A 22113-nucleotide genomic window follows, 5' to 3' on the forward strand; every position below is an offset into this window, starting at 1 on the left:
TATTTTAATTTCAATTTTCAGTTGTTTGCTGTTAACATATATACAATTGATGTTTGTATATTGAACTTGTGTCATTAAACATTACTAAACTCACTTAGTTCTAGTTGCTTCTTTCGTAGATATCGTAGTATTTTTACATTGTCATCTGTGAATAAAGACAGTTTTACTTCTTCCTTTCAAATCTGGGTGCCTTTTTCACCCATGCTTTATCAAACTGGCTAGAACCTCCAGCACAATATTGAACAGAAGTGTAAATGTGGACATATTTGCATTGCTCCCAATCTTAGTGGAGAAAGCATTCAGGCTTTCACCATTAGGTATAATGTTACCTATAGGCTTGTTCATAGATGCTCTTTAGCAGACTGAAGAAATTCCCTTCCATTTCTAGTTTGCTTTGGGTTTTTATCAGGAATAGATGTTGAGTTTTGTCAAATTATATTTCTGCATCTATTGAGATAATAATATTTTTCCCTTTTGGTCTACTAATATGATGAATTATATTGATTGACTTTTGAATGTTAAACCACCCTACCATTCCTAGGATAAACTGTACTTGGTCATAATGTACCATTATTTTTACATACTATTGGATTCAATTTCCTAAATTTTTGTTAAGAATTTTTGTGTCTATATTCCCAAAAGATATTAGTCTGTAATGGTAATACTTGATTCATAGGATGAGTTAGGAGGTAGTCCCTCATCTTCAATTTTCTGGCAGAGTTTGCATAGGAATGGTATTTATTCCTTAAAGCTTTGGTAGAAATCACAAGGGAGGCTATCTGGCCTAGGAATTTTCTTTGTGGGGAGGGTTTAACTACAAATTCAATGTTTAACATCAATATAGGACTATTCAGATTATCTATTTCTTCTCAGTGAGCTTTGGTAGGTTGTATATTGCAAAGGACTTACCAAAGGTGTAGTTGAGGCCTTGTTATAGATGGGCTTTCTGAAATGAGTTTTGCATGTCACTTTGCCTGGAAACAAAAAGCAGATGAGTTTCAAAGCCATGAAACAGAATCAGAGACAGAAATACTGGCCCACTCCTTTGCTTGTGGGCTTTGGCTAAGGCCAAAAAGTTTGAATTGGAGTTTAACTTTGCTTACGACATATCATGCTTTTATTTTTATTTTTATTTTTTGGCATGTTTCTTTTTGAAAGTCTGTTCCCACAACCAAGTAGACTACTCGACTAGTTTCTATTTTCTGCATATGAGAAGGGATTAGGGCTGTTTCTCCTAATTTTAGAAATGCAGGCATATGTGACAAGTTAGTTTGTCTTTCTTACCGTGCAAGCAAAATTAAAAACAACTTCTGAAAGGATTTACAGCTTAAAATTACAGCCATAAAATTAGGTAAAAGTAACATGCAGTTCTTGGCAAATGAAGACAGAGATCCTAGTCTTCTATGTACTGGGTTTTGTAATTTGGGGAGGGGTTCCCTCTCATTTTCCTTCTAGTCATGAGGGATGGACTTGCTATGAACCGTTCTATTTCCCTGGTTTAGATCCTCCTCCCCATGTCCTCTTTGCTCATTTCTGAGCAAGCAGAACATCTATACTCTCATCTATATCAGTATGCCTTAGAGACTGTCTATATCATGAGCTAAATATCTAGCTAAAAAATTATAGAAACAACCTGCATTTGTTTCCCATTCTATATCCTTCTGATAGTTGCTACTGCTGGTGAATTCCACATGGACTCACTGTCTGTCTCAACTGAGCATTGGTTAAATTCTCTCTTCCAAGTACAAAAGACAGAAATGGCAGCGTCCTTGATCCTTTGGACTCAGTAATAGATGAGACAGTCCGTCAGGGTATTTCCAGCAAGTCGAATACTCTGTCCTGGAATCCCAGTCCTTCCTATTCCTGTAGGTTCAACTCTTGGAGAACTTATTGACTCTTCCATCCTAACTTAGGCTACCAACTAGAAACCCTAAGGGATTTTTTTTCAACTTGGAATGATTTCCCTAAAAACATCATATTATAAATAAGCCATAAGGCTCTGGGACAGGCCACTAAAGCCCATGACACTGTATGCCTAAAGTCTAGTAGCAAGAATAGGCTCACAGAAAGTAGGACATGAAGCCCCACCATGCTTTACACAGCTGAGGAACCTGAGGATCCACCTGGCCACTCAAAATAATCTTGTATATTTTTATTAGAAACTGTCGCCACAATTTCTCTGAAACAGTCAAAAGGAGAAGCTGTTAGAGTGAGCAATGAATACCATAATGAAACATAAATAGTGCTATTGGAAAAGAGGGAGGGTAAGATTTAAGAAAGGATGTGTGAATGAATGTATTGTATATGAATTATATCTCAATAAAATTGTTACAAAAAAGAGAAAGAAAAGATGTGACTAGGATTTCCAGAGAAATGGATAAGATATGAAAAGCATTCCATGAAAATGGAATAGCTGATAAATAGAACTCAATGAGTAGAATATTGGAGGTGATAGTTTGGCCTACAATGGTGGTTTAGCCTGATTTAAAGGGGCTCTTAAATGTTATGCCTGGATTTAGAAGTTTACAGATAAGAGAGGGTCATGAAAGGTTTTTGAGAGAAGACAGGACATAATCACATCTAAGTTTTAGAAAAGTATCTCTTTACCTTTTCCAATAATACTTCTCACTTTCTTCTTTTGATCATAGTTGTCATTAGGCTTTAAGCTCCTTGAGGGTAATAAAAGTTTCCTAAATATTTGTCTTTCTTTCATTGTGCCCAACACAGTGATAATACATAGCAGGTGTGCATTGAAGTTTGTCCTCAAATCAGTGAAGTAGACTTGGTGTGAGAAAGCCTTGTTCTAGACTTGTCCCTTTCTGGTCGTGTCCCCTCTATTTAAATATGTCTCAGGTTCATTCACTTCTCCTCATCCAACTGCCATAACCCTTGTTCAGGCCACCATCTTCTCTCCAATAGTCTCTCTTTATATATATATATATATATATATATATATATATATATATATATATATAAATTTACTTATTTATTTATTTTTGGCTGCTTTGGGTCTTTGTTCTTGGGTCTTCACTGCTGCACGCGGGCTTTCTCTAGTTGCGGCAAGCAGGGGCTACTCTTCGTTGCAGTGCACGGGGTTCTCATTGCAGTGGCTTCTCTTGTGGCAGAGCTCAGGCTCTAGGCACGCGGGCTTCAGTAGTTGTGGCACACGAGCTCAGTAGTTGTGGCTCGCGGGCTCTAGAGCACAGGCTCAGTCGTTGTGGCGCACGGACTTAGTTGCTCCGCGGTATGTGGGATCTTCCCAGACCTGTGGGAAGGGTCTCAAACCCGTGTCCCCTGCATTGGCAGGCGGATTCTCAACCACTGCGCCACCAGGGAAATCCCTCTCCAACAGTCTCTTAATTGGTCTCCCACCTCACTATTACCCGCTCCTGTCCACTAGCGATACTGCCACTAGAAAAATTTTTCTAAAATATCAATCTGACCATGTTAGTCTCTGCTTAAAATAATTCAGTGACTTCCTGTTGCTCTGACAATTAAACCAAACCTCCTTAACATGACCCACAAGACTCTGCATGAGCAAGTCTTTGCCTGCCTAAACAGCAAAATCTTCTGTCACTCTCCCCTTTACTTTCCTGTTAAAGTCACTCTGGCTTTCTTTAGCTTCTCCTAGCTGCCACGTTCTTTCTCACCATAGGGCATGTGCATTGACTTTTCCCTCTGTCTGGAAGATTCTCTGCCTCACTCCCATCCCTTGACCTAGCTGATGCTTCCTGTTCTTCAGACGTCAGTTTAACTGCACTTTTTGGGGTTTTTTTGGCCACGCCGTTCGGCGTGGAGAATCTTCCCCGACCAGGGATTGAACCCATACCCCCTGCATTGAGAGCATGGAGTCTTAACCACTGGACCACCAGGGAAGTCCCCCTAACTGCACTTTCTTAAATAAACCTTCTCTGATCCCATCAAGGAGGCCAAGTGTCCCTGTTGTACGTTCTCATATCCTTCCATTGGTCTCCTTTGTATCGTATAGCACAATTATAATTAAAAGATTATTATTTACTCTTCCAACATCTGTCTCCTCTACAAGAACATAGAGCAAAGGAGCAAGTCTATTTTGTCTAACAGGGTACTCCCAGGGCATAATCCAGTGCCTGGCACAGAGTAGGCATTCAGTAAATCTTTGTTGAATGAAGAAGTAGTGCTTATATCTTAATGACTTGAACATTGTAAACTTTCAGAGTATCCTGTTTTTCTCCATCACACTTTGCACAATGATTATTCTTCAAATATTTGTGTAAGTATTTATCTGTATCCCATATGAGAATATCAGCTCCATGATGGCAAGTACTATGCTTACTTTTTAATCAATTTATATATATATATATATATATATATATATATTTTTTTTTTGCGGTACGCGGGCCTCTCACTGTTGTGGCCTCTCCCATCGTGGAGCACAGGCTCCGGATGTGCAGGCTCAGCGGCCATGGCTCACGGGCCCAGCCACTCCGCGGCATGTGGGATCTTCCCGGACCGGGGCACGAACCCGTGTCCCCTGCATCGGCAGGCGGACTCTCAACCACTGCGCCACCAGGGAAGCCCAATCAAATTATATTTTACAGACAATAAAATGTGCTGATTATACATGTGTAGTTTCATGAGTTTTGACAAATGTGTACACTCATAAACATCTCTCCAAACAAAATATAGAACACATCCATTATCCCAGGAAGTACTCATGCCCCCAGTCAACCTCACTCTCACAACCCTGCAGAGGTAACCACTGATTTCTGTCATCATATATTCGCTTTGCCTATTCTAGAGCTTCGTATAAGTGGATTCATACTGAATATGCACTTACGTGCATGGCTTCTTTCACTTAACATAGTATCTGTGATATTCATCCATGCAGTTACATGTATCAATACTTTGTTCATTTTTTAAATTCATGAATAGTATTCCATTGTACAAATATACCACAGTTTGTTTATCTACTCACCTATTGATGGAAGTCTGGGCTCTTCTCACTTTGGGATTATTACGAATAAAACTGCTATGAACTTTCATGAAAAAGTCATATTCAATTTTTTTATCATCCTACCCCTAGCACCTAGCACAGTGCCTCATACACAGCAGGTACACAATACACATTTGTTGAGTAAATGAATGAATCTAATCCTTCCAATGTTAGTGATAACTGTACCTTTCCTTCCTGCTTTAGAAACCATATTAGAAGGCAGAGAAGTTAGAGTGACTCAATTACAGAAGGAAATGTGAATACCCTCTTAATATGTTTAAAAGTAAGTTGCAGAGTTTGTACTTTAAAATGTTATTACTAACAATTACTTTTGACACTCCTCACATCTGAACTTGTCACACAGGTGTGTCATGATGCTACTTGTAGGATTTCCGGATAAAATATAAGATGCCCAGTTAAATTTGAATTACAGGTAAACAACAAATAGATTTTTAGTGTAAGTATGTCCCAAATATTGCATGGAACATATTTATGCTAATTGGGGACATACGTATAAGACAATATGCTAATTGGGATATACTTATTGTTTTTCTGAAATTCAAATTTAACTCAGCATCCTGGATTTTTATTTGTTAAAACTGGCTACCCTAACTACATGTGAACTGTGTGACCTCTGGTCCTCAGGCCCCTTCCAGCTTTAAAGCTCAAAGATTCCTCACTTTCTCCCAGTCTCTTTCTCACATATTTTTCTCATATATCCTTCAGAAATGTTGTTCTACGAACATTATGGACAAGATTTAGTTTTTCTGTTTGTGTGTCTTAAACATTTGCTTGGTGAATTCACTTTAAGGTCTAGCTGGACAGTACATCCCTTCAGGCCCTGGTTCATTCTGGCTGGCTAGGGCTTTTCCAAGTGAAATCCAAAATGCTTGTTCCTCTCACCACCCCCTGAGCCCATCTGTTGCGTTTGTGTACGTGTGTGAACACAGTTGGACAGACGGAGGGAAATGCCTTCCTGAACTACTCATCAATGTCTGGTGTCAGCTTCATCCTTAAAATAAAGTGTGGGTGACAAGTCTCACCTTGTAGGGAGCCAGCTCGTACAGATCCATTCCTTCTCTTCCCAGAGCCTTTCATTCATAAACTCATAGGGAACTGTTCTTAAAAGGCAAATGCACATTAAACGTGGGAGAAGACTAAGGTTGGTTTAGCGTGTGTGTGTGTGTGTGTGTGTTTAAATTTCAATGAATAGGTTTTGCTTTGGAATTGCTCAAAGTAAAGCCAGACTCTCTGTATTATTATCACAAAGTACAGAAACCTAGGATGATGCTACAGGGGGCCAGGCTTAATGGAAGGGCACTAAGATTTTGAGTCAAACTTGGGTCTGAATTTGTGCCACTCCCTAGCTATATGACCTTGAGTAGGCAAACTAGTAAACCCCTTCAAGCTTCAGTTTTCTCATCTGTGAAATGATGGCGGTAATAGTGCCTACCACACAGTGCAGTTGGGACAGTTCTGTGATACAGCAAAAGTGAAGTACTTAGCCAGGCACATAGCAGATGCTCCATGAGTGGTACCCATTATTATGAATGTGGCCCCAGGACTAGTTCTGATACAGCCAAAGAGGCCTCTCTCGGTTTTTGGACCCTGAGGCAACCAGCAGGGAATGAAGATTTTAAAAGGGCACCTCAGCATCTTGTATTATTTTTCATTTTAGAAGTTTACCTGTGCACTGAAAAGAAAGGCCCTGTCTTTGAGTCTTCACTACTGCCAAGTAATACCAACTCTGAGACTCAGGTTTAAATTTTTTTTTAATCTGGAAAATTTATATATAAATGTTCCTTGTTTCAAAAGTAGTTGTGAGAATTATATCTATAGGATGGTTGTTTAGAAAGTGTACAAACAATGCAAGTTATGGTAAGTGTACAAACAATGTAAGTTATGGTAAAGTCAGTAAACCCATCTTGATAAAAAAAGCAAAAGAATAAAAAGACACCTCCCAGGGCTTCCCTGGTGGCGCAGTGGTTGAGAGTCCGCCTGCCGATGCAGGGGACGCGGGTTCGTGCCCCGGTCTGGGAGGATCCCACATGCCGCGGAGCGGCTGGGCTCGTGAGCCATGGCCGCTGGGCCTGCGCGTCCGGAGCCTGTGCTCCGCAGTGGGAGAGGCCACATCAGTGAGAGGCCCGTGTACCGCAAAAATAAATAAATAAATAAATAAAAAGACACCTCCCAACACTCATCTTTCTCTTCCTGACTTCCCAAGTTCAAGCTGATTCCTGGAATTGGTGGCAGTGGGTTTAGTGGGGGGGGGGGGGAAAGGCAGAGAATGAGGATAGCCGGTTTCTTATCCCAACTCTGATACTTAACTTCCTATGGTGAGGAAGTCACTAACAGCTGAGCCTTCATTTCCTCATCTTTAAAATGCAAATCAGTCATCCAGTGATCACCTAGTAGGCAGGCACAGTACTAGATAATTCCAGCTAACATATATTGAGCATACTATATGTGGCAAGCACTTTGCTAGGGGCATTACCTTTAACCTCCCAAAACCCAATGAGCTAAAATATTATTATCCCTATTTTATAGTTGAGGAAATTGAGGCTTAGAGGGTTTAAACTGATTTGCTTTATAGCGAACAAACCAACATCACCTCAGAGGAACTTACTGTCTAGGGGGATAGGTGAAGATATAAAGAAAGCATTGTAATATTGTGTATGTGTGTATGTTGCTGCATATACCTGTACCTCTAAAACACCTATGTCAGATTTGTGGTAGAGAATCAAATGAGATTTGGTGTGAAAGGTGTTTTGAAGAAATCTGACAGTGTTAAAATAGAGCTTTACCATGAGTTATTCACCATTTCAGAGAATCACTGCACTCATAGCAGCTCCATCTGTGGTACTTGAGTCAGCAATACCACATTCCAGAATCATTCTGCTTCAGCAGACTGTAGCATTCCTGGTGATTCTGCATCAAGCTGCTAGCCTCTGATGACTTCATTACATCTTCTTTTTTTTTGATTAATTAACTTATTTATTTTATTTATTTTTGGCTGTGTTGGGTCTTCGTTGCTGCACGCGGGCATTCTCTAGTCGTTGTGAGCAGGGGCTACTCTTCGTTGTGGTAGTCAGGCTTCTCTCTGCGGTGGCTTCTCTTGTTGCAGAGCACGGGCTCTAGGTGCGCAGGCTTCAGTAGTTGTTGCATGCGGGCTCAGTAGTTGTGGCTCATGGACTCTAGAGCCCAGGCTCAGTAGTCGTGGCACATGGACGCGCCATGCATGCATGCTCCACGGCATATGGGATCCAGGGCTCCACGGACCAGGGCTCCAACCCGTGTCCCCTGCATTGGCAGGTGGATTCTTAACCGCTGCGCCACCAGCAAAGTCCCTACATCTAATAGAGCCATGTATGAGTATTTACATATTAAAATAGATATTGTTTCATTATGAACTACTTTTGTTTTTTCTTTGCAATACAATTATGGCATAATAAGTGCTTTTTTTTTTTTTTTTTTTTTTGGCCACACTACGGGGCTTGCGGGATCTTAGTTCCCCGGATCGAAACCAGGCCCCCTGCAGTGGAAGCACAGAGTCCTAACCACTGGATATGCATTGCATACATATACATGGAAGGGAGAAAGCATTCCAGCGTGGGAATGACACCAGTGATGTGGCCTGGTTTAGCAACGGTTAGCGTGTCCCCAGACAAGCCAGGATAGGTCAGAGACTTCCTCTGTTCTTGGTCTTGCCATGTTCCCTGGAAGCCACTCCTTTTATCCCTGCCCTCCCCCCGGCCCCCTCCCCCGCCCAGTGTAATTGAAGACTCCTGGGGGAACTGCCAGGACCAGCATTACAGGAAATTGCCTTGTGGCCAGTGGGGCTTCTCTGGTTACTTTCCTCAGTGACAGAAGACAGTGATGGCTTCCTGTCTGTTAGCTGGGTGTCTTTGCCTCCTTGTTATGCCAAGTTCCCAAGAAACCTCAGCTTGTGCTCCTTATATTTTTGTTCAGCTCCTGTTATTGGGATTTTTTCCCCCTGTCTTATCCAGCTCCCTGCCTCCAGCCTCCTTGCTCCATGCTAGAGATCTGGAAACTTTTGGTCCATGATGGACAAATTTTATGGGACACCTAAAGGGCATTGTTTCGAATTAGGCCATAGCTCCAAACAGATACCAGTTTGGCAATGCCTGTTGAGTCCTCTCCCTTGAAGGTGATGAATTTATCATCCGGAAACAGACTGGTGTTTTTTCTCCTTACTAATTATACGTGTTCATTGAAGACTGCTTGGAGAATACAGAACTATATGGAAAAGCAAATAGAAATTATCCATTATCCTGAGAAATATAGCACTCAACATTAGACAAAGGGGGCACAGCACTGGTGAGGATTAAATTCAATGCTGCTCTGCCTCCCTGTTCTCTATTCCATTCCAGCCCCCAGCTTTCACCTTCCACAGCACCTCTTGATCTCACCCTTATGAAAACTTGCCTGTCCTGTATACCATAAAGTGGAGGGCAAACTGGAAACTGTACAAAAGCACTTACCATGTCAAAGGCATATAAGAGAGATAAAATATCTTTCATATCAAGAAGGTGTTTGGAATCTAAAATAGCAATATTTTGTCATAGCTCTGCCATCACTACCTTATTACCGAGGTGTTGTGGTGATAAAGGGTTGTGGGAATGTCTAAAGAGATAAGAGACCATCTGAGAAATTCACAGGGCTCCCTGGGAATTAGGAAAAGGTTCACAGTACAAAGAGGCAAGAATGATTAAGTGTGAGGCTGGCTCATAAATATGCCTTTCTCTTTTGAACAAAACAGCCAACATTAAACAAAAAAGTTGGATGATACTAAATCCATCCCAGAGATAAAGTTCTTATTACAGATAATAGTTAGAATTTATGTGTTGCTGTTTTCCCAAGGTGGGTAGGGTCAGAATGGCAGTTTCCTCATTTTTGAGTCTGCATTGAGACAGAAGACTTAGAAAACACTAAGGCATAAGGGTTAAGGTCAAGGCTTGGGAGTTAGACCTGTGTTCAAATCCCAGCTCCGTGAGGTCATCAAGCATTTTTCACATGCCATCCACTGTTTTAGACATTGGGGATGCAGTGTTGGACAGCACAGATAAGGTCCCTACTTACATGGAGCTTACATTCTAACGGGGCGGGGGGGAGACAGAATGTTTAATGTTGAAAAGGTAACATAGTGCTATGATAGGAAGTAACTGGGGGCTACTTTAGGTTGAGTGGTCAGGAAAGGCCTCTCTGAGAATAGACAATTGAACTGAGACTAGGGTGATAAAAAGAGGCCAGTGATCAAAAACATCTAGGGGAAGAGCATTCCAGGCAGAAGTAACAGCTGGGGCAAAGGCCCTGAGGCAGGAACAGGCTTAAGTGTTTAAAGAATAGCATGAATACCAGTGTGATTGAAGCAGAGTGAGCCAGGGAGAGAGTGAGGAGAACAGGTTGGAGAGGGTCAGCACATGTCAGGTCATGCGGGGGACTTTGGAGAAGTTCACCTTGTTATAATCATCATCATAAAACAGAGAAGGTGGGAGTTCCCTGGCAGTCCAGGGATTAAGATTCGGCGCTTTCATTGCCGGGGTCCTGGTTCGTTCCCTGGCTGGGGAACTAGGATCCTGCAGGCCACGCAGTGCGGTTCCCCCCCAAAAAAAAGCAGAGAAGGGAAAAGGAAGTTGGATTGGAGAGTTTAGGGAATAGTGTACAGTATCACCTGAGAAACTTGGATCTGACTAACTGGGCACAGGGGTTTGAATGCTGTGCTGAAAGTGGGACCCTGAGGAGAACAATTCTGAGGGCAGAGTACAGGGTGGCTATTTTCATCTATCATTACATTTCTGGCACTTGAATTTCTCTCAGGTTCTCTGCTACAGTTGCTGCTTTCTCAATGAGTGCAAATATATAAGTCCAGCGGGGCTTAGGGATACAGCTAGAGTCTATTTCCAGCCCCATGTAAAGAAATGCTCTTGTATTTTGTGGCTGGAATTTCTACCTATGTGGGGAGACGTCACAGTTCCCCAACCAGCTACCAAGCTGGCTATATAGTGAGGTATAGACCTGACCTAAAAGGGTGCTAGCTTAAGATGGCTTTTTATTTCATGGGACTCATGACACCGCCAAGCTGCTCTGATTTATTTTGTTAGGAGGAGTGTGGCTAAGGGGTATGCTTCCTGGGCAGCATTGCTTCTTGCTTCACATGGTTCCCTAACTTTTTTCTTTTTTTCTTGTTTTTAATAGGGAGAGAAGAAGCCCTATGGAAAGCCATGTGGAGGCCAAGACTGCATTGGGGGCTGTAAATGCTCTCCTGAGAAAGGAGCCCGAGTAAGTTGCTTCCTTCATTGTTGAAAGACAGATAGTCACAGGAGCCGATATCTGAAGTGTGTGTGTTTTCTTTAGAATTAAACTGCTTAGAATTTTCTCTTATGACCTCATGGAACAAGCAAAGTGATGAAGACCAGCTGGAAGGAGCTTTGCTGACTAATGATAGGCAGAACTAGATTAGTCAAAGTCTCTGACGGACCGGGAAGAGGTTTCTTTCATTGACTCAATAGCGAAGTTTCCTCAGAGTTTCATCTGGGGTATTTCCAAAAGGCAATTAAGTTGTGCAGAACCAGATTATGATATGTTTGTAGATGCACATCAATTTTCATAGCTCATTTACAGATAGGTTCTTCCCTACCACTCTGGGGGCAAGTGGTCCAATCGTTATCTACAGACTAGGGATGTGCTTCATCCAAAATCAAGGGTAGCCATAAAGTCCAGAAATATAGGTGACTATAAAGAATGATTTATAGATATTATATTAAGGCATAGGACACGTTTCAAAACATTAAGTGATTTATTCAATGTATTGTCCTTTAATAGCCATGACCAGTTCAAATTGTTGTGCAAATTGCAATGAACACAGTGCCTTGATACAGCATTTCTATCAATCCTCATATATGCATATGTGATGTGTTGCCCCAGATGATTTGTATTTTTGATTTGCACTGAAGAAACCTGCATCTTTAGTATAACTCAGCAAAAGTATTCAAGGGGGGGGATCAATCCATAAAAAAAATAAAATCCTATCTGCGTTTTCAAAATTTATGGCCACCCTGTAGAATTGAGATCTTCCGACTTGCAGCATTGTATTTACACTCTCATCACATTCAAACCAGCCTAAGAGCTTACATTGTCAAAGGAAGGTAGCATAAATAGGTCAACCAAACCCTTAAAAACATAGCCGAACAGGGAACAGAGTGACCACTCTACCTCCTCTTTCATTATTTTCCATTTGCAGTACAGTGAAATGTCAAACTATGCCAGAATTTGAAGGAAAAGTATAAAAAGCCATCTCTTCATCAAAAGGGACCAGACATATTATACATTAAAGGCAGAGACTTAGGGAATCATAAAATATTAGAAAGCGAAGGTATCTTTGTGAGCTTCTCGTCTTATCCACAGATGGTAGAGGAAACAGTCTCTGAGAAGGAAAATGACTTCCCAGGTCACACAGCAGATTGATGACAGATTCAGGCTATTACCTGGGTCTTTTGATTTCTCGCCTATTTACTTTACCCACTGCTGTCTCCCAGGGAAGTCGTGTTCACTACAGCCAGCGAGGCCCACGTTCTTCCTCTGATCTATATCTAGGCAACACTTTAGAAAAAAAATAATTCTACAACAAATATATGAATATGTTCTTAAACAACAGCAAGCAACACAGACAATGCAAAAGTCTCCCTTGATGTTCTCTCGGTCCCACTATTGTCTTTCTGGTCTTTTTCTGTGCATGATCAAAGGTAGGTATGAATATGTATAACAATAGTTTCATTTTCTGGGTTTTTTTTCCCAAACTATAATCATAAGTATACTATGCCGTTTTGGGTTGGTTTGTTTGGTCACATAATATGTCCTTAAGATCTTTTCCTCCACCCCAAAGTTTAATCTAGCCATTTGCCTTTTGATGACCACATAGTTTGTTTCCAAATTTTTGCTATTTTGAAAAATGGAAGTGCTACAGTAGAAATCCTTGAACAGTCGTCCTTGTACTCATTTCTAGTGTTGACGCTAAGGATACGAATTACCAGATGTAAGGGTAATGGGCACTTTTAATTTTAAAAGCCAATGACCAATTACCCCACAGAGTATCTATTCAAATTTATTTACATCAGCATTGTTGTACAAGAGTGCCCATGTTTCTATACCCTTGCCATCACTTGATATTTTTGTTAATATGGGTGAAAATCATCTCAATTCCCAGACTACATGTAAGTTTAAGCATCTTTTCACATATTCATTGCAGGTTTGTATTTCCTCCGTGAATTTCCTGGACATATCCTCTCCCCACTTTCCTAAGGGGTGATTCTTATTGATTTACTTTACCCCTGCAAAGATACAGCAAGTAAAAATGGCCCAAGTGGAAGCAGATGAGATTTGAAGTTTGACACAAAAGGGCATTTCCTGATGGAGCATGAGAGACCCAGCAGCCAGGGAACTGAGAAACAACTCTGAACTGTTTGTGGGGCTGGGGAGCCTTTAAAACTAGAAATTCTTGTATATTCTGAACAGAGGTCAGTCCTACACCAGGCAAACATGCCTACGATGACCTCATTGTTTCACCCCTGGCTGAGATTTTGATCTTTGAAGATAGAAGGCGGTAGATTTCCTCTGTGAGGAGCTCTCATTTGGATTCCAAACATCTGGAGCCCTAATCTGGCTTCTCCTTTGAAAACATGAGTGGTTGAAGGGTCGTGGGATGGAGAAAAATAGAATATCACCGCACAGATTTTTTTCGTCAATATTTAAAAGACTCGGTGTCCACACAGTCAGATATGCTCCTAAAACTTTATTTGTGAAGCCTGAAGTTTCTGGGAACGCTTGTCAAGGTTAGTGAACCAGACCAAGCTGTATTTCATGAGTCAAGAGCAGGAATGTCCTATTTCCCAAGTAGATCAGGAGGCCGGTGCCCATGGGGCCGATCCTGTGCACACGGATGCTTGAAGCTGCCCACGCAGCCAGGTCCTTTTTACTCATCTTCCCTACCCTCTCGCGTTCCCAGGGCCAAGCAGGATTGTTTAAACTGGACCCAGCACTGTTGACCCTGCAGGGCAGCCCCTCAGTACCCCTTTTGTGCAGATGTCAGAAAGATTTGAGACTGTTTTCCTTAGCTGAGAAGAGGGCCCCTTTTGGATTTCAAGCTGTTCTCTCCAGCTCTGCGAGCTGGGAGGGGAACGGAACGTTGGTTCACCCCTGAGATATGCTGCAGCCCTTTGCAGGGCCTGCCTCCTGCCTTGGGGAGACATCAAGCACGTAGCTTGCTGGGCAGTGTGTATTTTTCCTTTGCCAAAGGCCTCTTGAACTGATTAAGACATTTACACAACACCTAGCACTCCTGCGCAACTGTGATCCAACCCTTTTGGGCTTTAAGCCATCTCAAACTGATTTCTCGAAGGCATGCCATGCCTGGTAAAAAGCCCTTGCCTAGCGTTGCTGCACTGCTCTGTGCTTTCCAAAGCATCTTTTCCCAGGGTCTGTATCATTATCTGTATGCAACAAATAAACTGATAAGTGATTTGCCCAAGGTCACTAGCCTGTCAGCGGCTAAACCTTATTTGGCCTACTTTAGGAGAATGGCAACTTTAAAAAATGACATGCCTAGTAATGTTAAATAAAGGTGTTTCTCCCCCGCCCCTGGACATTTAAATTTGGATTTAATGTTTGACTTCAAGCTTTCTTTCTTGCGGGTAAGTGTTGTTATCTGGAAAAACCATTCTTTTGAGTTGTTCTCTTCCCTGGTTATTTTTTTTTCTTCTGCCATTGGATTGATCAAATCGTTGTAGCTTGACATTTCCATCCCTTGCTCTCTTTTCCCTACTGGATTTGAAAGCTGTCTCTGCATTACCGGCCGGTGTTTGTCTGAGTTGGGAGCAGGCGGGACTGTTTGTTTTATTCTGAGTCTACTATTCCTTAATAGCGTTTCAGAGTTTTCCCTGTTTTAAGTGTTCTGGTGTTTACATAAAGCATGGAGAGCTCCTGATTAGCCATGCCATCTAAGGGTGCATTATCACAGAGAATCCCAAACCACAGGGAATGTTTGGATTCCCCACCTAGGTAAGGGCTGTTTTATGGCCCCTGTTTTATGGCTGTGGAAGCTATATGCTAGCTAGAGAGTTTATGAGACTAGCCTGAGTTTCACGAGAAACAGCCCAGGGTTCTTAATTCCTTATCTCCTGCCTGCATCCTGCTGCTTCTCTGTCACAAAGTGTGTTTCCCATGAATTCCAGAGCCCAGATGCATTCACCACCAGCCCTTCAATTTACTCTCCTCCTGCAAACAGCTGGCATTCCCTGTGTCAGCTGACTGGCGCCATGGCTACCGAGAGTACCCAGAGGTGGTTCCATTTTCTCCTGAATTAGGCAATTCCGGTAAAACATCTTTCTGTTCTCTCTGGGTGCCCTGGCCAGCCACTGTCCTTAGCCTCTCCAGTTCCAAAGCGAAAGCTCATAATGCGCATGACCTCCTTGGGTGGCCGGGCCTTGCTCCAGCTGCCTGCGGATCAGGCGTCTTGCCCCTCTGAAGGCTGGCCTCACTGCTAACGCTGGTCACCACTAACCTTCCTGTTGCCAAAAACAATGGACATTTTTCATTCTTATCTTCTTTGACTTTGCTGCACGAGACGCCCCCTTGTTTCCTGCAACTCTCGGTTCCCTTGGATTTCATCGTGCTCTTCTCTCCTGGTTCTTTCCTATTCTGATTGGGACTCCCCAGCGTTCTCTCCTCATCCTACTTCTCTTCTCACTGTAGGCCTCTCCCAGGGTGGTTTCATATATCCCAGAGATCTCAGCTACCACCCATACGATGATAGATATTCAGTGTCTATCTCTAGTTCAGACCTTTCTCTGTAGCTTCGGATCAGCATTATCAGTTTCTCGCTGGATATCTCTGCTTGGAGTTTCACTGGCACCACAAACATGTATCACACAGAATTCAACCAGCAACTCCCACCAGACATGTTCCTTCCTAAGTCCTACCTATGTCTTCCCCATCTCAGCCCCACCAAGCACTCCATTGCTCAAGCCAGAAACCCAGGAGTCATTCTTGTCTTCTCTTGCTTTTCTCTACCTCCAATTCGTCATCAAATCCCATCTATTTATCTTCTTAAATTGAGCTCAAATCCATCCACTTTTCTCCATACCTATTTTTCTCCAATCCAGGCCTGTATAATCTCTTACCTGAACTGCCGTAATAGCCTCCAGACTGGTCTCTCAACCCCCAGTCCCGCTATTTACTGTCCACTTGCCACTCTGCTGTCATCATCTTTCCAAAACATAAATATGATCACAAAACTCTTGCTTAAAATCTCTCAATGGCTCCCCATAGATCTCACAATAAAATCTTAACTCTAGCAGGCTTACAAAGTCCTCCATGACAGGGCCCTTGACTACCTCTCCAACATTACCTCTCATCGCTAGGAGCCTCCCTCTTCGGAAAAAGAAACAAAACAAAACCCTACACATAAACCGAACTATTTATAGTTCACAGAACCTGCTATGTTATTTACTACATTCCAGGTTTTATACCTGCTACTCCCTTTACATGTACTTCCACTTTATATGTACTTCCACTGGCTCTACCCTTTTTCTGCTGACTTGCCTCTCTTTACCCATCCTTTAAAACTGAACACAGGCTTCACCTCCTCAGAAGCTTTCCATGATCGAAGGTTATCTACTCTTCTCATCCTTCTTCTCATGCCGAACTACAGCAATCTAATGACTTGTCTGATCTCCACTATCTTATGAATTCCTAAGGGGCAGAGATTTGGTCTCCTTAGACTCTGCAGGGGCGGTAGGCAGTACAGATTGTTTCATGAAGGACTGACCAACCAACCAACCAATTTGGTTGGGTATGGTTCCAGCCCTGCTCTCCTGGATCAGCTCTTAGGTTGCTGTGAAGCAGATGAGAGTCTCTTGTCTAGAGAGGAATCCATTCTGCTAAAAGAAGGCAAAGAGCCAGGGCAGTCATTGCCATATCTTTTTTTAGGTCTTGTTAGCTGTAAGGATCCCAGCTCTTGCCCACACTCTGGTTCCCATAGCTTGCTTTGGGATTTTGCTCTACCTAACTCCTCTGGGGTTTTGACCTTGAAAACCCTGATTGCTTCTTACTCTGTTTTACTACCAGCAATTCGTTCTCTTTCCAAGATGAGGACATTCATGAATAATCGTGAGTGAAAGATAATCACAACCTTTCTTTTTGACATTGATTTCACCCTCCTCTCCACCAAACCTTTTGCTTAAAGCCTCTTAACCTTATGCAAAGTTGATGGTCTTGAGTTTCCCTTGTTCCTCTTCCTTGTGGGGGGAGAGGAAAAGTGTTTGCACAGGGAAGTAGCCACTGGGTGACAGTAGGGGAGGGAAGTAAAAAAAATCAAAGAGCCCTGTGTATTTTAAATATAGTTGTTTGGGTCAAGGATAATTGATGGTAATGTTAAAAGTTAGTGTCTCTGCCCGGAGTCAAGATGCACTCGTAGCCCAGCAGATGTTTGTGGTTATCTTAATCCTCTCTTTGATTATATTGGGACAGTGTGGGATTTATGGAACATATTATCCGTACTAGCGAGGCAGGCTTCTGTTAAAGAGGAGCAAAGGAGCTGGAGGAGGAGATTAATACGCAGCTGTGGAGTCAAGAGCACTGCTTTAGGTAGCCAGAGACCTCAGTGCCATGCCTGAGCTTTGCCAACTGGATGACATTGGGCTGCTGCTTTCCCCTCTCAGCATCCCAGTTTACCAGTCAAAAGAGTGAGGGACCCCGTGCTACTGTACCATGTCGAAGTCAGACCCCGTGCTACTGTACCATGACAGTTCCTTGCCCCTCAAGTGTCTTATCATGCTTTCTAGCGTGGCAGTGAGATACGGAGGCCATTTTTGACAGTGTTCTACCCTCTGGAATGGTGTCTTGGCAGTTGCCTCAGACGTAAATCACTCGCTGTGGCTTTTTACTGCCGATGCTAGAAGCGCCTAACAGCTGAAGTTGCACCCCTGCAGGAATGTGCCGTGCTCTCCTCCTTGGCCATCTGGCTGGTGTGATCTGAAGAGAGTCACAGGGATGTCGACTCACCACACACCGCCCCCCAAATACCTTCCCTGCCTGGCCTGCCTGCAGTTCTAGCTTTAGAGACATACTCTTCAGGTTAAGCATGGCCCCATCTTTGCATTGCTTGAATAAATTGCATAGGCCTCTCCTCTGGGGACGAGTCGTGTGTACAAATCTTTAGAGACTGCTCAGTTTCCTTGTCCTGCCCTGCTCATCCATATGTCAGAGACATTGGATATCAAGACATGGGTGAGGATCTTGCCTGCTAATGTGTGACGTAGTCTCTCCTCTCCCAGAATCTGCCTTCATCTTCCCTCCACAGATGTACCCTCCTCTCCTCTCCTTGTTTTTCTCTGGTCTCTAACTTCCTTCTTTCTCCTTCCCGGCTTCCCTCCCTCCGGCTCTAGCGTTTCTAGCTCTCCATCCCTCATTCTCATTTTCCTCACCCAGTTACTGCTCTCTGCTTTCAGTTGCCTCGGAGTGCTTCCTGTGTCACCAGTCCCTGTTTTCTGTCCTCTATGAGCAGGTGTGAAATGATAGCAGCAGGAGATCGGAAAGAGTGGCTGAGATGTACTTACAGAAGCATTGCACTTCTCCAGAGATTCTAAATCTCAAGGCCTGGATCAGTGGTCTCCAAAATTGGTGGGTTTGGGTGGAGGGGGAGGTTGGCACATGCAAATCAGTCCATTGTAAAAATCAGTGTGAAAGGAAATATTACGACTTCTATTTCCATTTAAATTGAAAACATCTAGAAAGAAATTAAGATTTGGATTAAAGCAATGTCATTTATGTAAAGTGCTTAAAACAGTGTATAGTACACCAAGTGCTATCTAAATATTAGCTATTATTAGCACTACTATTAAGCCTTTCAAATATGCAATACACGTATTGTCACTGGCACCCTCTGTTGCATATGCTTTGTAAGGTATTCTGAGGGAAGAATGGGAGCCCACAGGTGGAAGGGTTGACCCTGGAGCCCTTACTTTTTTTTTTTTTCCTCTATGTATACCAGAGGTATTGCTACCTCCTTGGGCCCAGTTAAGCAGCTTTACGGATTATATTATCTAACTACATTAACCCTCACAAAATGGACAAGTGTCTTAAGAAGATTCCTGCAAATAAACCATGTATTGAAGATAATACCAATTGCGCTTCCCTGGTGGCACAGTGGTTGAGAGTCCGCCTGCCGATGCAGGGGACACGGCTTCGTGCCCCGGTCTGGGAGGATCCCACATGCTGCAGAGCGGCTGGGCCCATGAGCCATGGCCGCTGAGCCTGCGTGTCCGGAGCCTGTGCTCCGCAACGGGAGAGGCCACAACAGTGAGAGGCCTGCGTACCGCAAAAAAAAAAAAAAAAAAAAAAAGATAGTACCAATAATGTAAGCACATGAAAATGGCAGCGCTCACACTTCTCTTACTACTTGAATGAGTTTTTCCATCAGCCTCATTGTGAGGTAAAAAGCACAGCAACCTAATCATACCTGACAAGAAGTCAGCAAAAAAGTAATGATGCAAGAATAATCAAGAAGACTAAATGAAATATGGATTTATACCCATTCTCAGTAATGAAAGATCTTTCCCTAAGTGTATATGGTGCCTTGAAATATTAACTAATAATACAATGAACAAGACATTTGACATGCTATTTATTTCATCTTTAGCTCATCCTTTTACATTTTCTATTTATTTTGTGCATTTCATAATATATGTGTAGGTACATATATATGCAGAGTAGGACATGTATATAATTTATATAATCATTAATAATATAGTGTGTATATATATAAAGTATGCTCTCATTTGTGTGTGTGTGTGTGTGTGTGTGGTACGCGGGCCTCTCACTGTTGTGGCCTCTCCCATTGCGGAGCACAGGCTCCGGACGCGCAGGCTCAGCGGCCATGGCTCACGGGCCCAGCCACTCCGCGGCATGTGGGATCTTCCCGGACCGGGGCACGAACCCATGTCCCCTGCATCGGCAGGCGGACTCTCAACCACTGCGCCACCAGGGAAGCCCTGCTCTAATTTTCTTTTAACTGAAAAGGGTGTGCAATCAGAAAGACTTGGAAACCACCGGCCTAGACCATACTTAAAATAGATGGGACCCACGAGCAGAGGCAAAAGAACTTGAGATGAGATAATAAATGAGATAAGAAAAAGAATAACTGTCCCCAAATCTCTTGTTCTTTCCCTATCGAACAGCCATGCCACCAACTTTAGAGCCTCACCTTGACAACTTTATATAAAATAAAGCAATGGATATCTCAGGAGCTGGGAGAGGTGAGACAGCAAAGAAATTTAAAAATCATAAAATCTCAAGCCTGGGAGGTTGGATCCAAGCCTCAAGTGGCATATCGTGGTTTCTAAACCATGCGTGTGAATGCTCTTTCCCTCTCTTTAAACGTGAAGACTTTTAGAAGAAGCCATTTCAGAGAGGTTAAGAGACTTTCCCAAGGTCCCTTGCGAGTGGCATAGCTGAGATTTGAACCAAGTATTCTATCCCCCTGCTCAGCGTTCTTTCCACCATGTCAAATGGCCTCTTAATTTCATGGCCATAATCAGCTGAGCTCATCTTGATTAGATTGTTGTGAATGGAGGAATACTTGTAGTGGAGAAGAAAAAGATGCCAAGAAGATGTAGACCAGATCTCAGCAAATCAATCGTCCTTTCCCTGCCCCAGTGAGAAGTAAGCCCTGACCATGTGTACAGCATCTGTTTATATCCTTGTCTGGGTTTTAAAATGTTTTCCTAATATCCCTGTCTTTTAAAAGTCACAAGAACTGAAATCCATGCATAAGGAAAGCCTGGTTTTCATCTGTGATTACACAGATGAAAGTTTTGTGAGGTGTCACATCAGTTTTTACAGCTCTGATACAGGTCTGTCCCTTTATGTAGGCCACTCGCTGTATGGAAGTTCTCTGCAATGGAGTTAGAAATGTGTAGAGATGAAACTACCAAGTATATGTCAAGGAAATAATATGGTGTCTGTTCTGAGAAGACTTGCATTAATGGAAGTCTTCCAAGAATGTTTAACAAAATTAATTCATGGCATCTCTCTTAAGCTATAGAAGTCGATGGGAAAAAATGTGCATTGCTTTGCAGAAATTTACCTCACTGTCATCTTTTCAAAAGAGCTTTTATTTTAACACATAAGGCAAATGGCCAATTATTTAGTGACCACCTTTACTTATAGAGGTAGAGGTCCTAGACTATGTTCTGCATTTTGTTTTTCTCATTGTGTTGCATCAGGTTCAAACCCACTACACAAACATTTAAGGAAACACTCTGGGGGGGTGGTGCAGGTACTCCGGAGAATGCAGACATATCACAAGCACCAGAGTTAGGGAGACTACACACATACACACACACACACACCCCCCACAGCCAGCAGCAGCCCTTAACTACACAGCACTACATCATCTGCTTGAAAGTCTGAGTGCCAGAGAGCACAAGTCCTCAAAAGGAGGTATTGGTATAGACTGGAGTGATTAAACAAACTATTTTTTAAAATATTATGACAAAAATGTTTCTTTAGGAATATTAATTTGATGGGGGCTGTACAGAGTGGATTAGAGTGAGAGACATGATAGGTGGATAGAATGCTCTCTATTTTTAGAGGTTAAGTGGCATGTCCAAAATCCCCTAGCACAGCAGAATGGAAACTTTGCATTTTCTGCTGCTCAGATCCTATCTTTCTTAAATGATTCTCTCCAACCTTAAACACACGCAGAGATGCATACACATTCAAACAGTGATTTGACGATGAAGGCTCGTCTTCATTGAAGGTATCACCTTTTTGTTTTTTATTAACTGAACGATGGTACTAGTTCCTTTCCACCACATTCCTCTAACTCCTTGGAAACCAGTATCCCCATTGGTTAGTCTCTACTGATCCCAACTGAGGAAAACTCATCCCAAAACCAAGTGGAATCAGCAGCACTGAAGTGACCTTATTTTGATTACAGAGAGGACAGTAAGGTGCTTCTCTCCATCACATGCTAAAAGCTCCTACAGTTACTACAATGCCCAGTGAGAAAGGCCACCTCAGTGGGTTCTGAAAGAGCATCTGTTTCCTACTTGATGCATTTT

At 42.6% G+C, this 22113-nt stretch overlaps 1 protein-coding gene across 1 annotated transcript in view; it reads left to right on the plus strand.

The window, feature by feature from the left end:
• The window catches only part of LOC132513581 (collagen alpha-6(IV) chain-like), a 282635-nt gene that overhangs the window by 113329 nt on the left and 147193 nt on the right, over window positions 1-22113 (plus strand). Inside the window, exon 3 of the mRNA XM_060138057.1 lies at window positions 11192-11275. Coding sequence (XP_059994040.1) covers window positions 11192-11275 — 84 coding nt within the window. The remainder of the gene's footprint in view (window positions 1-11191; window positions 11276-22113) is intronic.

The sequence above is a fragment of the Lagenorhynchus albirostris genome, chromosome X (genome assembly GCF_949774975.1).
Source record: "Lagenorhynchus albirostris chromosome X, mLagAlb1.1, whole genome shotgun sequence".
NCBI classification, from domain to species: domain Eukaryota; kingdom Metazoa; phylum Chordata; class Mammalia; order Artiodactyla; family Delphinidae; genus Lagenorhynchus; species Lagenorhynchus albirostris.